Source organism: Spinacia oleracea, chromosome 5, assembly GCF_020520425.1.
Source record: "Spinacia oleracea cultivar Varoflay chromosome 5, BTI_SOV_V1, whole genome shotgun sequence".
Classification (NCBI taxonomy): domain Eukaryota; kingdom Viridiplantae; phylum Streptophyta; class Magnoliopsida; order Caryophyllales; family Amaranthaceae; genus Spinacia; species Spinacia oleracea.
This window is the reverse complement of record NC_079491.1, coordinates 98,891,341-98,907,710: the sequence shown is the minus strand read 5'-3', so window position 1 is coordinate 98,907,710 and position 16,370 is coordinate 98,891,341. Positions and strand designations below refer to the sequence as shown.

The 16,370-nt window shown below is 35.6% G+C and overlaps 1 protein-coding gene across 1 annotated transcript; it reads right to left on the bottom strand.

The window, feature by feature from the left end:
• Window positions 1–11,756: 11,756 nt before the first annotated feature.
• On the bottom strand, window positions 11,757–15,369 carry LOC110798004 (uncharacterized). Its single transcript, XM_056828171.1, has 4 exons — window positions 15,200–15,369; window positions 13,678–14,300; window positions 13,335–13,593; window positions 11,757–12,660 (listed from the first exon to the last, which is right to left on the bottom strand). The coding sequence occupies exon 4, from the start codon at window positions 12,586–12,588 to the stop codon at window positions 12,028–12,030; it is 561 nt and encodes a 186-aa protein (XP_056684149.1). The 5' UTR covers window positions 12,589–12,660; window positions 13,335–13,593; window positions 13,678–14,300; window positions 15,200–15,369; the 3' UTR covers window positions 11,757–12,027.
• Window positions 15,370–16,370: the final 1,001 nt, after the last annotated feature.

Below are 16,370 nucleotides of genomic sequence, written 5' to 3'. Positions count from 1 at the left end.
ATTCCGCTATGATTTCTGAATACATGTAGGGTCATTTTACATTAATTCCATTTCAGGATGTTATTCTTCATTCCGCTATGTTTATCCGGTCATTTTCCGGCCAGATTTGATATGTTTTCCGAAAGGATATGTACATTTTCTGGTGTAATACTGAATTTACGGCAGTATACTCATTTTCCGGGTTTTTCTTAGGGTTTGGCTCAAATATTCTGGCAATAAACAAGCAATTTCTTGGATTGTTCTTGGATTTGAATTGTTCTATGTTATTCTTCATTCCGCTATGTTTATCCGGTCATTTTCCGACCAGATTTGTTATGTTTTCCGAAAGGATACTCATTTTCTGGGTTGTTCTTAGGGTTTGGCTCAAATTTTCCAGTATCATACTCATTTTCCGGCATTAAACAACGTCATATACTCATTTTCTGGATTTCTTAGGGTTTTAGGCTCAGATTGAATTAGAGTAGTTTAGTTTCTCTTGTTTTTGGCTCAGATTGATTTTATTAAAACAAGTATATATTGATTGATAAGATTGTATTAAAACAAGTATATATGGATTGATAAGATTGGAGATTAAAGACAAGATGTAAAGATGTAAAGACAAGATTTAATTTTAAAGATTAGATTTAAAATTAAAGACTATAACTAAGGATTAAAGACTAGATTTAAAGACGATTGAAGATTAAAAATAAGATGTAAAGATTATACTAAGGATTAAAGACTAGATTTAAAGACGATTGAAGATTAAAAACAAGATATAAATATTGTACTAAGGATTAAAGACTAGATTTAAAGACGATTGATTAAAAACAAGATGTAAAGATTATATTTAAGGATTAATAGACTGGATTTCAAAGACTATATATAAGGATTATACAACTAATTGAGCGAGCATTTGAATTTCTATTTATTTATAAAATTTCGAATTGTGATTTCCTTTTATTATACAACTAATTTAACGTGTTTTGTAGCCGGCCAATTCCTAGGTCGTTCATCCCAACTAAAGACTAGATTTCAAATTTAGATTCAAAGACTAACTAAATTTAGCGTACGTATAGTCTTTAGCGTACTGAGGATAATACACTAGATTTTAAAGAGTACGTTTATAGATTTTAAAGACCAATTCCTATCTCTTTCACCAAAACTAAAGAAGACTCTTTCTAAGGATTAAAGACTAGATTTTAAAATTAGATTTAAAGACTATACTAAGGATAATAGACAAGATTTAAAGACTATATTTAAGGATTATTTATAAACAATGACTTTTGCTTTCTTTTGGTATTCAAGATGTGAAATTGCTTTTCTTTTCAAGCTTGATTGACTATCATTGTTGAATTTCCTATTTATTTATTTATAAGTTATGATTAAAATTTCAAATTGTGATTGATTTCCATTTGAATTTAACGTGTTTTGTAGCCAATTCCTTGCTCGTTCACCCCAAGTAAAGGAGACTCTTTCTACGAGGGTTATTTGTTCTGTCCCGGTCCATCCGGACACAAGCAATGGGATGTACTCTATGCACATGAATTTGTAACTAGGGATGATGAGTCGAAGTACACTATCATGGGAAAGGATTGGCGGCAGTTTCAGAAAGAAAATTATGTATTCGCGGGAGATATCCTGACATTCTACTACTATGGAAATGGAAGATTCTTGGTTATTATAGAATCTCCTTCCGGCGTAGAGAAGATATATGGTCAAAAGTACCAGCCTCTTGGTGTGATGGATCACCGTCTTCCCATGGGACGGCCAAGGGCATACGAAACAGTGCACAATTCAATGAAGCCTAATGTGATTGCTGGCAATGCATTTGTTGGTGATAACCCTGAACGGCTGATGGTATTGATCACCAAATCACACGTCAAAGCCCACACGATGGTATGTTGATGAGTTGTTATATGTGAAATCGTGTTTTCATAATAATGGTTCACTAGTAGAAAGATATTAATTTGCTGCCATGACTTAGCGGCGTTAATTACAAAACGCCTCTGACCAAATGACAAAATGGAGAAATTACGTGAAATAATATTCTTTGACGGCGTTAATGGGAAGCTAACGCCTCAAAACTCTAAATTTTGCGGCGGCTCAGGATTAACGCCGCAAAGATGCTAGCCGTCTCACAGAAACATAAAACAAAAAAAAAACCCGCACACCAGACTTCTTTATTTTTCTTTTTCCTTGTCTTCGTTTCACAGAACAACTTCTTCTTCCTTCAAACGATTGGGACTGACTCTGACCTCCATAGTTTCTTCACCATCAAATTTCGCCGGGAAAGTGAAGCCCCACCGCTACCGCCGCCGTCACTGTCTGTCCGTGGAACTCATCTCCACCGCCGCCGTTCTTATTTAAGGTAAATTATGCTCCCTTCCACCGACTCCTCCTCATCCTTGCCGTATTTTCGTTCAATTACTTTATTCTCCTAGTTTTAGTCTCTCAAATTACTTTAATTGGGTTTGATTTATCGAATTATTTCTCTCTTGCTCTCTCCTCTTCTCTGTTCTCTCCCACTGTGCTGTAAACCCTAATTAAAATGCCTCAGAATTTGAGCTGGCATAATTTCGAATGTTCTTTACATAATTTCGAATGTTTTATGCATAATTTCGAATGCATAATTTCGGTTGTTTTATGCATAATTTTATGCAAAATTGAACTGTAAACTCTAGTTTTATGCATAAATTCGGATGTATGCATAATTTCGAATTTGAGCTGCCATAATTTCGAATTTGAGCTGCCATAATTTCGAATGTCTAATTTATGTTGCAAATTTGATGTTTAGGTGAGGTGCTTCGAAGAAAGAAGAGCAAAAATTTGAGAGTTTTATTCCAGTAAGACCTATTTTTTCTTGCTGAAATTTTACTAAATTGTCTGAGTTTTATTTTAGGTTTTGAATTTTTATTTATATTTTGTGGGTTTGGTTTGAAAAGAGTGCAGAAATGAGTAGTAGTAAATAAACGGAAGGGGGATGCGTATGTGGTGGAGTTAGGTGGTGATTTACTTGTAGTGTGCCGTTACAGACCTGGGATAGGATTATAGGAATGTAATGTTCCTTGAATGGCCTGGAGATGAATGATGATAGGCAAGCCTTTGTGACAGATTTACCACATGAAGTTTTTAAGTTTAGGATGGATGCACATATATATACACAAGAACCTTTCAGTATATGGCATATATATATTCAAAACTAGACTAGTGACAGCTGTGATATCCTGGACAGTCGTTGCAGCATAACAACTGTTAACTATCAACACCATCATTAACAGATACGTATTATTTCTTGGTTGCATTGCTCTTTTTAAAGTCATTAATAAAGATTCCTATCACTTTTCTTTTATTGCTCATGTTTCCTTGTTTATCTCCCCTCTTCTTATTCTATACATCTCCTTCATTCCAAATTAAATCGCCTAATTTAGACCCTTGGATCATGTTATTTTACAACATAGAAATCTTGAAATGACAGCGATTTCTATGTGGTGTTCGAATTCAGGATATTGTTTGGCTATCAAATGCTAATTGATATGTTAAACATTTGAGTCTTGCGTTCCTAGAAATGCACGGAGTATAAATAAGGTATAGGTTTGACTTTAGACGTTAGAATGACTAAAACTCTTAACTTGTATTTGTTTTAGGAAATTAAAAAATTTAAACCGAAAAGATATATGGTTTATTTAAAATGGGATATGATCAGACAAACCAAAGCCTTATTCCCAAAATATAGTATCTGGAATATATCTGTTTTTTAAATGACATGATTAATTATCTTTAGCTAATGTGTTGGGACTTCTGTTGATGAATAATGATGCCGAATGGCTCAGATAACCAGCTGCAGGTTTCTTACTTGCCTGTGTTTTGTGACTTTTGTCAAAGGTTTGCATCTTTAAGTCTACCTGCAACTTCTTATGAATATGATATTGAAAAAATCTAACTTAAACTTATAGAGATGATTTTTTAAGATTCATATCCTTAAAACATTTGTAAATGAAACTTGGAACTTATTGAAACAATGAAACATTTTACATGTGCCTTTGAAGTGATATTTTTTCTCTATACAATAGATTGCCTTCGGGTTTCTGCAATTTGATTTCTTTGGCTTGGTGATCCTGCTTGGCTCATTATCTTTTTGATGTTGGATATCCAGGAATGCATTTTGAGTTTTTTTTGTAATAGAGATTGTTGGTTTTCAGTAGAATCTGACGGCAAGATGTGTTTTTTTTCTAACTAAAGAAAGAGTAGAGAAATATATAGTAGGGTTCTGTCGTTTCAAGTCGTTTTACTATGACCAGTACACTGTTTTCCAGCAGTATTTACACTGGTGGCAGTTTTGGTTGGAAATTATCATTTCCTGTAGGTCTAGTTCAAAGGTTGCATGTAATGTGAAGGCATTTTTCTAAGTTATGGTCAACCCAAATTGAAAACACTATTCCCTTTTCAGAGTGAATCTGTGAGGGGGAATTATAGCCGCCCCACTTTACTTTGTGTTTCTTCGTGCGTAGTGCCGTAAAAGCTTGAGAGACTCTACGAAGAAGTATTTTGTGTGTTATTAAATCTATGTGTTAGACTGTTAGTTGACTGATTATGAACACTATAGTTACAGGAGAAGTGGTGTTGGGCATTTTGCTGATGGATGTTGCAATGGTAAATTTCCTGAGGACTACCAGTGGCAACTCAAACAAAAAGGTATGCAAGGAAGATTGGATGGAAAGAATTGTATGGTTAGTGGAGCAAATACCGGCATTGGATTTTCAACTGCTCAGGACCTCGCTTCAAGGTATGCGACCTGTCATCTGTTAGTGACATCAAGTCGTTAAGTGCAAAATTTTCTTCCAAGGGTGCCCCTCTTCATCTTTTGGTAAACTTGATTTTCATGTGAACTATCATCTCTTGTACTGTAGAATTTAAGACCCTTATATCATTATAACCCTTTCTTATGTAGTTCATATGACTTAACTGAATGTTACCTGTCTGATTTTCTTAACTACTTTAGGTCAATAATGCTGCCATTCTTGAGGCTAACAGCGTTACAACTTCTGAAGGGTAAACTTATGTTTCTTCTGTATAGCAGAAATGTTTACATTGATATTTTATCCGTACAGAACCCCTCCACACCCCCACCCCCACCCCCATTGTTCATTCATGTTGATGTACTTGTTCAAGTGTGTTGCTGTGCACAGATGCATGCATTCTTGGATGCATTACTAATAAATATGTCTTTTTCACTTGTTTCGTTCCAGTTTCGAGCATGCCTTGAGTTTAGGAAGCCCAGAGAAAAGGTCAGAGGTAATTTGTTTGAGTTCAGGTGGGGAATCATCGACCAGGAAGTCAGTAAGGGATCATTGTCGTTTGCGTCAGAGTGAATTAGGTTCCTTGTTAGTTGTTGGTGAAATTTCTCCGGAAGTGAAGTGAGAGAGAGTGTCACACAAACCGATAATGACTCTGAAACTAGGGCAGTACAACTCCAAGTAGATGAGATGTTGGCTCGTGAGTTGCGGGAGCAGTTATATAATGAAATATCTGAACCTTCTAGTCACGAGGTCTGTCTTCTTTTCTCCTCGATGCTCTCTCTTAACATTTTTTTATGTAGCCGTTGAGCTCTGGTGTTGTTTATTTTTATCTTATTTTTATCTTATGTTGGATATGAACTCCGAGTTATTTTTCTACTGATACTTTCATCACTAGGCTGGGTACAGCATCAGGAAGACATTGTGCAGCCTGCTTCTTCACGAGGAAGCCATCGCACACATGCTTTTGTAAGTAATATGAAGCATCATTGATATTAATTACTTGATGCTTCTTGGTTTAATGCCATGTATATTTTTCTCTTGATAATTCATGTTATAAGATAACCTCCCTTCACATGTCTCACCAGTGCCACACTGTCACCACCCTCCAAAACTTGTAACTAAACCATGCCTGAAGTCGGGTTTTCCAGTTTCCTACATCTATTTTGAGATCCACTCTTCTATTTGTTTCCTAGAAAATGTCAAGGATTAAGGTTCTTTTTTCCTTTTTTTGAAAAATAAAAGCTTGTGAACAGCGTATCATTAGCATGTGGGTTCCATCACTGGTGATGCATGATTGTTGCCGCTTTTTGGTGCGTGCCCTTTCTTCTGCTATTAAACATTGCACTGTATTATTATTAAAAGATTTTCTTGGATTTTCTGTAGGGGGCTGCTCCACCATTAACTCAGCAAGCTTCTCAGTCTTTGCGCAATTGTTTGTTCTGTCGAGGAGCTCAAGCGCGGGTCCCCAGATCAAATGTACCAAGGCTAAGGGGTCATGTTCATCGCTATCCTAGGGGGAGGGGCAGATTATTCCCTTCAGATATGGATGTTGACATGGTATGACCAATTAAAATGCGTCTTAGTTGTCTGCTATTTGTTTTGGTTTTTCTTCTAAACTTTAATGAACAACGAGTCTTTGCTCTTGTTCTCTTTTCTTTGGAAGGGATTTGGTGAAAGAACATATTAGGCTGTGCAACTATTTAATTCTAAACCTTAGTCTATTAACCAATCGATTGACTCAAAGATACATCCTCAATTATTGGTCTTATTTTTGCTGTGCAACTTTCCATTACAATTCATAGTCTGTTGTGTTACTTTGTGTTTCATCCTAATATTAAGTATATTAAACATTTAAAGGGTTTAGAATACCAATTTAAGTTCACGGGTTAGAGTTGGGAGCAAAAACGACTATAATAGTCAAAATTTGACCTATAACGATCAATAAAGCCTTAAACGCGCATAACTTGACCAAATTAGATGATAATGAGTCTTATAATCCTAATATTAAGTATATTAAACATTTAAAGGGTTTAGAATACAAATTTAAGTTCACGGGTTAGAGTTGGGAGCAAAAATGACTATAATAGTCAAAATATGACCTATAATGATCAATAAAGCCTTAAACGCGCATAACTTGACTAAAGTAGATGATAATGAGTCTAAGTAACCTAATATTAAGTATATTAAACATTTAAAGGGTTTAGAATACCAATTTAAGTTCACGGGTTAGAGTTGGGAGCAAAAACAACTATAATAGTCAAAATATGACCTATAACGATCAATAAAGCCTTAAATGTGCATAACTTGACCAAATTAGATGAGAATGAGTCTTATCACCCTAATATTAAGTACATTAAACATTTAAAGGGTTTAGAATACCAATTTAAGTTCATGGGTTAGAGTTGGGAGCAAAAACGACTATAATAGTCAAAATATGACCTATAACGATCAATAAAGCCTTAAATGTGCAAAACTTGACCAAATTAGATGATAATGAGTCTTATCATCCTAATATTAATTATATTAAACATTTAAAGGGTTGAGAATACCAATTTAAGTTCGCGGGTTAGAGTTGGGAGCAAAAACGACTATAATAGTCAAAATTTGACCTATAACGATCAATAAAGCCTTAAACGCGCATAACTTGACCAAATTAGATGATAATGAGTCTTATAATCCTAATAATAAGTATATTAAACATTTAAAGGGTTTATAATACCAATTTAAGTTCACGGGTTAGAGTTGGGAGCAAAAACGACTATAATAGTCAAAATATGACCTATAACGATCAATAAAGCCTTAAATGTGCATAACTTGACCAAATTAGATGATAATGAGTCTTATAATCCTAATATTAAGTATATTAAACATTTAAAGGGTTTAGAATACAAATTTAAGTTCACGGGTTAGAGTTGGGAGCAAAAATGACTATAATAGTCAAAATATGACCTATAATGATCAATAAAGCCTTAAACGCGCATGACTTGACTAAAGTAGATGATAATGAGTCTAAGTAACCTAATATTAAGTATATTAAACATTTAAAGGGTTTAGAATACCAATTTAAGTTCACGGGTTAGAGTTGGGAGCAAAAACAACTATAATAGTCAAAATATGACCTATAACGATCAATAAAGCCTTAAATGTGCATAACTTCACCAAATTAGATGAGAATGAGTCTTATCACCCTAATATTAAGTATATTAAACCTTTAAAGGGTTTAGAATACCAATTTAAGTTCACGGGTTAGAGTTGGGAGCAAAAACGACTATAATAATCAAAATATGACCTATAATGATCAATAAAGCCTTAAACGTGCATAACTTGACCAAAGTAGATGGGAGTGAGTCTAAGTAACCTAATACTAAGTATATTAAACATTTAAAGGGTTTAGAAAAGCAATTTAAGTTCATGGGTTAGAGTTGGGAGCAAAAACGACTATAATAGTCAAAATATGAGCTATAATGATCAATAAAGTCAGCAGCTTCTTTATACACTAACTGCCATTCAATTTGTTCAGTAAAGCCTTTTGTTTCCTCAATGAAACCTATTGTTTCAGTGGACTAAGTTTTATTGATGGAAAGACACACGATTTTTGGTTCCTTTATTGTCATGAATAATGTTGTTGTCATGTTGTCAAGGTTCTTGATTCTATGGGCTTTGCCCTTCCATGCTTATCTAGCCGAAGATAACTAATTTTATGATATATATTTATATTATTTTGTTAGGTTTGCACATCTCTGAGTGGAGATCCTTTCACGGATGAGAAAATTGATGAAATACGAGAGAAATGGGGATCATACTTCACCGAACATTGTGTGTAAATAATTAACGCTTCATCGATCTCTTTTTGTGGATGTTTCCTGCTATTAAAATCATATATAATTGCCTTATTATATTTTTGGTGCAATTTTGTAACGTATGAAGTGTATAAGATATAGTTATTATAGACTTGAAACTATTTAGGTGGTTTATTTTTGTAAACATATGATGGTTAACTTATATGTAAAAATCAAAGTTTATTGGAAGTTATTGGTGGTTGATGATACTTTTGGACATTGTATAAATGTGGCTTGAGTACAGGTTCAATATTTTTGGGATTGTTGAGTATACAAAAAATATATTATTTATTAAAAAATAATTACACATTATTCGCGGCGTTTAACTCCGCAATTTTACCATAGTTTGAGGCGTTTAGGTAGAAACGCCGCAATATGATACTATTCATTTGAGACGTTTTTTCTACCTTACGCCGCAAATGAATGATTACTTTGAGGCGTTTTTTAACGCCGCAAATCAATACCATTCATTTGCTGCCACTCTATTTGCTGCTACGCCTAAAACGCCGCTAATGAATTAAAAAGTGACGCCTCAAATGAATGTTTTTCTACTAGTGGTTGTTGACATGTTTATTTTTTGTGCTTTAAAAAGTACATCACGAATCCCTTTGCACGATGCCACTTCGGTGACAACACACGTCCTATGGAGGCCACCTTCGAGCACAAGGGAGTAGTGCATCACCCTTATATGAGGAGGGTAGCAAAAAATGGCATCCTTCAATCATGCATCCTTGAAAAAAAAGGTATGAAAGACTTCATAAACCACCATAACATTAAAGTTGACGATATGATTGTGTTAATCCTAAAGGACTTAAGTACCGCACATTTAGAGGTCCACTTTTTCAGGAAGGGGAGCATGCTTATGACCTGATCAAAAGTGTTAACCGGTTAACCGGTCGACTATTAGTTATTTTGGAGATAATCGGTCGACTACTAGTTATTTTGGAGTAAATTGGACATGACTACTAGTTATATTTATATGTTGTTTCAGTTATTCATATGATAACTAGTTATATTTATATGTTGTTTCAGTTATATGTTGTTTAGTAACTTATTAATTAATGTAAAGTCTGACTAGGGTATACATATTAATAATATAGAGTCTAAGTATATAACCAAATAATACGAAGACTAGCATATAACCAAATTATTAAATATTAGATCGTCTGTTACACACATTAAACATTAACTATTAAATATTAGATTGTCTGATACACACATTAACCCTAGCTAGCGCCAAATTACAAAACGTCCCTTCGTCCTCGTCGGGATTGGCCTATTTCAAATTACATAGCCGACTATTTCAAAAGGTTAAACTGTTTTCCATTGAAAATATTGATACCACACTTCAAAAGTTTACTATTCTCTTGCACGGAAGATGTTGGTTAAGAGACACACTGGATTTTCAGAAATCGTACGGAGAGTGATAACATCGCCCACCTTGATGTCGTATTCTTTGATGAAGTCTTTCAACCCTTTGAAGGAGCACCAACGAAGTAATCCATCATTGTCCCTGTACCTCCTCCTCGTGACTGCGATGTACAAAGTGCCGTCGTTAATTCCACGCCGGTACTCAAGATAAACCGTTAACTCCCCCACGCCGGTACTCTAGTGGCGGCGAGCAAAGTCAATTGGGATATACTGAAAACCACGGGTTAACAAACAAGTTAAATAACACTAATAACACAACACACAAGTTAAATAACACTAATAACACAACACACAAGTTACCATCGTTCCAAAGCCGGCACACTGCCGCCCTACCAACACGGCACAACCCTTTTCAGGCGCCTCCCTTAAAAGCTCTATTGCAGCGCATACATGTGGTTTATATTCATATTGACCAGCTTGGTAGGCCGGTGGCCTTCCACGCCTTGGAGGAACAACATAGTCCATCTCATAGTCTGAATCGTCTTCATAAATCTTTACCATACCTGTTGGGTCAACAACGTCCACCTGAAAGAAATGGCCTAGGTCTGTCCCTTTCACCCCAAGATAGGTGAAGTGTAGCAGATCTCCTGCCATCACGCGGTTGAGATAGATAAAGTCAGACAACCCACTGCCACCGAAGGTATGCCTTGGTGCCTCTTCTACTACTCCGCGTTCAATTTCCACACTCCAGTAATCATACTTGGATGTGGGGCGGTTGAATATACCAACCGTAAATGGCTGGGTATCATCCGGCATGAATGCGTTTGGAATCCCCTAAAAATGGCAAAGATTCTTTAAATTAGGTACAAATATAGATAGATCTAACCCGATCTACACAACCCCATTCATTCATTATATTAGAGACAAATATAGATAAAGATTAAATTAACATGCAAATGAATTAACATACAAAATGTGGACAAATAATTAGATTAACATGCAAATGAAGTGCAAAACATTAACTTAGAGATTCTACAATTAACATGCAAATGAATTAACATAAAAAATGTGGACCAATAATATGAATTAATATGCAAAATGCGAGAGGAACATCTAATTATATGAATAATAACTTACTATGGTCTCCGACAATCTGTTGTTGTCGGTAAACAACAGGCTGAAAGTAGGCGGAATAGGATTCATGTTGCCGGCTCGGTGGAAATGTTGATGTTTTAGAAGTGAAGATATAGTGAGAAGATGTAGTGGGAAGTTTTAGTGAGTGATGTATTTATAGAGAGACTAGTGAGTGATGTATTTATAGAGAGATTTATTGAGTACAAACTAAACCCTAGATGAGTGCCATAAAAGAACTTACAATGGGTTGGTTGGTGTATTTAATAGAGGTATAGAGGGAAGATATAGTGATAAATGATTGTCATAAAAGAAGTATAGTATAGTTGATTTCTCAATAAAGAAGCTTTGATGACTCGGCAAAAAGTTGCGGCGTGGACATAATATTGTAAGTGTTCGAAATGGCGGCGTGAGACCCAAACCCGAGTGCCATAAAATAAGTTAAGGTGTGTAAATAAGTAATAGTTGGGTTGGTTGTTGTATTTAATAGAGGGAAGATATAGTGATAAATGATTGTCATAAAAGAAGTATGATTTCTCATTAAATATGCTTTGATGAATCAACAAAAAGTTGCGGCGTGACATAATATTGTAAGTGTTCGAAATGGCGGCGTGACTTAAATAACTTAACCACATTATTATTACAAATCCAACATCATTTACATTTTATAATCATATAATTATTACAATCTACGTACAACATTATTTACATATTAATTAAGTACATACACAACCATCATTAGTTAATTATTCACACACACAGAATACTCACAACACATTAGTTAATTATTCACACACACACACACACACACAATACACACAACATTAGTTAATTATTTACACAATCCACATAGCATATTGACTGTATGCAAGTCCCTCTAGAGCCTATCTATATCCTCCACATCATCAGTTTCACGGAGCCTCTTTTACGGCAGCCTCTTCCACGGGAGCGGGAGCCTCCCCTGTGGCATCCTCCTTTCCTATTGGAGCCTCCTCTACGTCAACAGTCTCCTTATCTATAGCACCCTCTTCCCCTATTAGAGCGTCCTCCACGGGACCCACCTCCACGTCAACAGCCTCCTTATCTATAACACCCTCTTCCCCTATTGGAGCGTCCTCCACGGGAGCCTCCTCCATGTCAACAGCCTCCTTATCTATAGCACCCTCTTCGCCTATTGGAGTGTCCTCCACGTCAACAACCTCCACCCCAACAGCCTCCTTCCCTATACCAGCCTCCTCCATGGCAGCCTCCTCCACGTCAACAGGTCCGGCAGGTTCTTCAAAGTACCTCTCCACCATGTCGTGATTGAAAACTCTGACATGAAAGACACCGAGCCTAGAATAATAGAAATACAATATATTTCCTTCTACAAGTTGTAAATCATTAACGAAAATTTCCCACCCAGCCCCGGTGAACAAGAAATCCTTAGCACGCCAAAACATAACGTTCCATTCCCTTGGTGTATTTGTCATGCATATCCTACCAAAATCCAAATTCCTGCGTCATATGTCTTTAACCTTCTTATTAAAATCATGTGGTATTTCCTGAAACATAACGTAAACATGGACTGAAATGGCCGTATAAACATTATTATAAACATTATTATACAAATACAATATATTATAAGAATCACAATATACAAGGAATATGAGAAGAATCTATTTTACCACTTTGACGCGGTTGTCATTTAGCCCACGTTCGGTAAAGGTAATCCTAAAATTGGGGAAGTTATACATGGTGAGATTTGATTATCGTTGTTGTATTGTGATATGATGCATGTAAAACATTCGATTATTGTGCTTATATAGAAACTTTGGGGTGGTTACTTTGGGGTGGTTAATAAGGTAGTTACTTTGGGGTGGTTAATTATGCCCTTATCCTCTTATGCAACTAACTGCCGTTCTAAACAAGAAAATACTATTTATAAAACACAATATATTATACTTTCATTACAACTTGTCGACAATCGCAAGGCAAAAGTTAAGAGTTTATACTACATCAAAAGTTCTAATTACACTACAAGTTAAGTTAAAGGGACATCCACTTAGGGGCTAATTATACTACATCAAAAGTTCTAATTATACTAAAGGGCTAATATGGTTGTATCAAAAGTTAAGGGCTTATTATACCACATCAAAAGACATCCACTTACGCAAAGACATTCACAAATCACAAACACACCCGGACCTAAAGATGGTTGCCTCGAATAAGAAATTACCGGCCGTGATAAGACGTAAGACAATAACGTCACGCTCCTGGATGTAAAGTTTGTTGATGAATTCTTTCATCCCATGGAAGACACATTTACGAAGGGATCCGTCTGTGTTATTGTACCTCCGCATTTTCCCTGTGATCATGCTCCCTGTGGCTGGGGATGCGTAGACCCTTGATCCGTAGACTCTTCCAATTAAGAAAAGAACATCCACCTCTTCATCAACGCTATTAAAATGCTGACGTGCAAAATCAACGGGGATGTACTGCATAAATGTAACAAACTGCGTGTTATTCCACGAAAAACAAAACAATGATATATCACAAATCCAAAATATAGTGTCAATTACCAGCGTAGGATTGTTGGTTTCCTTCCCCCTCATCACCATAAATGCTCGATCAGGTTTTGTCAAATTCCGAATCAAATACCTTGCATTTTGCACATGACATTTGTTTAATTTCTGGACTGAAGGTATTTTCTTGGCCGCCCACGACGCCCACGGCCATGTTCCCCTTCAAAAACCTCAACAACCTCAACCCTATCATCGCCCTCCTCAATTTCCTCTTCACCCTCCTCCTCAATTTCCTCATCACCCTCCTCACCATCATCACCCTCCTCCTCAATTTCCTCATCACCCTCCTCACCATCATCGCCCTCCTCCTCAATTTCCGGTGACGTACAACTATCACTACTAGAATCGTGATATTGCTTTATTACCCCCGTCATGTCAACAACATCCACGATGAAGTACCCACTCCCCAAATAGAAGAAGGCCAACACATCTCCCGGACAAACACGGTTGTCCTTCAAAAATGTGGGCTATTGATCTCTTTCAATTCTGTACTTAGGATCCCCCACACCAGAACCATGGATATAATTCATAGTCCATGTAGGTGTTTTGGTCGTATCGCGATATAATCTGCCGCGCGTGAAAGGGTCCCTAGCATCTGGGGTGAATGTGCTTGGTAATCCCTAAAATCACAACATACTATAAAATTAATTATCGGAGTATGCCAATTAATCAATTATCTTCAGTACCATTATCTTCATTTCATGTGAAATAGATAACTTTATCATAAGTTCATCTGTTCATGATCTTCTCTGTAAAATTCAAATGCTACAATTACGCTGGTCACGATTTAAACATTAATTATAACATGGATCATGTTCCAAACTTTAAGTCGTTTTTATAGAGTCAATCATCATCAACACAACAATATAATAGCATCATAACCCATAGATTTTGTGTAATTGATGAAGGCAATAGAATGTCTTCCTCTAGGGTCAAATATAAATCCAACATTAACCCTAACTCTAATTCACCATTTACACTAAATCCAACATTAACACTAACCATAATTCACCATTTACACCATTTACACTAAATCCAACATTAACACTTAACTCTAATTCACCATTTACACCATTTACACTAAATCCAACATTAACACTTAACTCTAATTTACCATTCACACATTAACCCTACACTAAATCACCAACCCTAACACCAATTACACTAAATCACCATAATAATAATATCGATATAAACAGTAAATCACCGTTCACACTAAATAACCAACCCTAACACAACTTACACTAAATCACCATGTTAATAATATCGATATAACAGTAAATAACCGTTTAAACATGCAATAAAATCACTTAGTATTATAAACCCTAAACCCATCGAATTTAAAACGCCAATAACCATTACTTAGTGAGACAAGTCCCCAAATTAAACATCCATGATCATCTAATTATCATGCATCATAGACAACGAAAAAACGACCATGGAATTATCATACATGTTATCACAGACAATGAAATTAAGCAACGGTTATGTAAAACAATTAACAGTGGCTAGGTCTTACCATAGAATCCGACATATCGCTGGAGAACTGGATTCAGAAGGTAGGAACTAGAAGATTATTCATATTTGCAATGGTCAAGAGTAGAGGAGTGAAGAGCTAGTAAAGCTAGAAGCACTGTGTAGAAGATGAGAGAGAAAAGCTGAAAAGTGGTTATCTAAATTAGCTTAATATCAAAGAGAGAGATAGATCGCAATTTACTTGTTGTTGTAGGGATAAATATAACAGGAGTAGGTTCCGTACTCAATTTCGCTTTTGGGTAGTACAAACATTTAATACATTAGGTGATTCTAGTAAGAACGGTTTAAGTACTCAATTTCTAGCTTGTTTGGATAGTACAAACATTTAATACTAAGTACTCAATTTCTAGCTTGTTTGGGTAGTACAAACATTTAATACATTTAGGTGATTCTAGTAAATACGATAATGTCGTTATAAATAACTTAAAATTATTATGTTATATTATGCATAATATTATTCAAATGCTTTATTTATGCTTTAAAATTATTATGTTATATTATGAATTTATTTATGCATAATGCTTTACGATAGCTATTATAATATTCAAATGCTTTATTTGTAGTATTAACAAGTGGCCACCGTATAGTTGAGGTAGTAATTTGGACGAGACACCTTGATTAATTAGTCGAAGATGTAAATTAGACGAAGAAGTAAATTAGACAGAATTGATGGACTAACGACGACCACATGAAGGTGTCCATTAGACGACGATAACTTGGTTAACACGAATTACTTCGTGTTGAAGTGCATACATCACATCCCCCATTTTGTAGCATTTTCAAATAGTACTTGGCTTCCTTAACTTGAGGTTCAGAGGCCTTTCAAATAGTACTTGGCTTTCAAATAGTACTCGTAAGACCTTTCTTAAATTATGATGACGAAGGTGTCCCTTTAGTGACACCTTAGACGATGCAAATCAAACCAGGACGAGAGTTAATAAATGACACCAACTTAATTAATTAAGTAGACGAGACACACATACTCAGATCTATTAGCAAGTGGCCGTAGGGGGGGGGGTGAGGTAGTAAATTGAACGAGACAACTTGCTTGCTTCTATAAATAGACAAGTGGGTTAATACTTAATACCAATCAATAGACAAGACATCCAAAATGCTAGCTAACACATGGAAATGATGACCTTATATGTCAAACA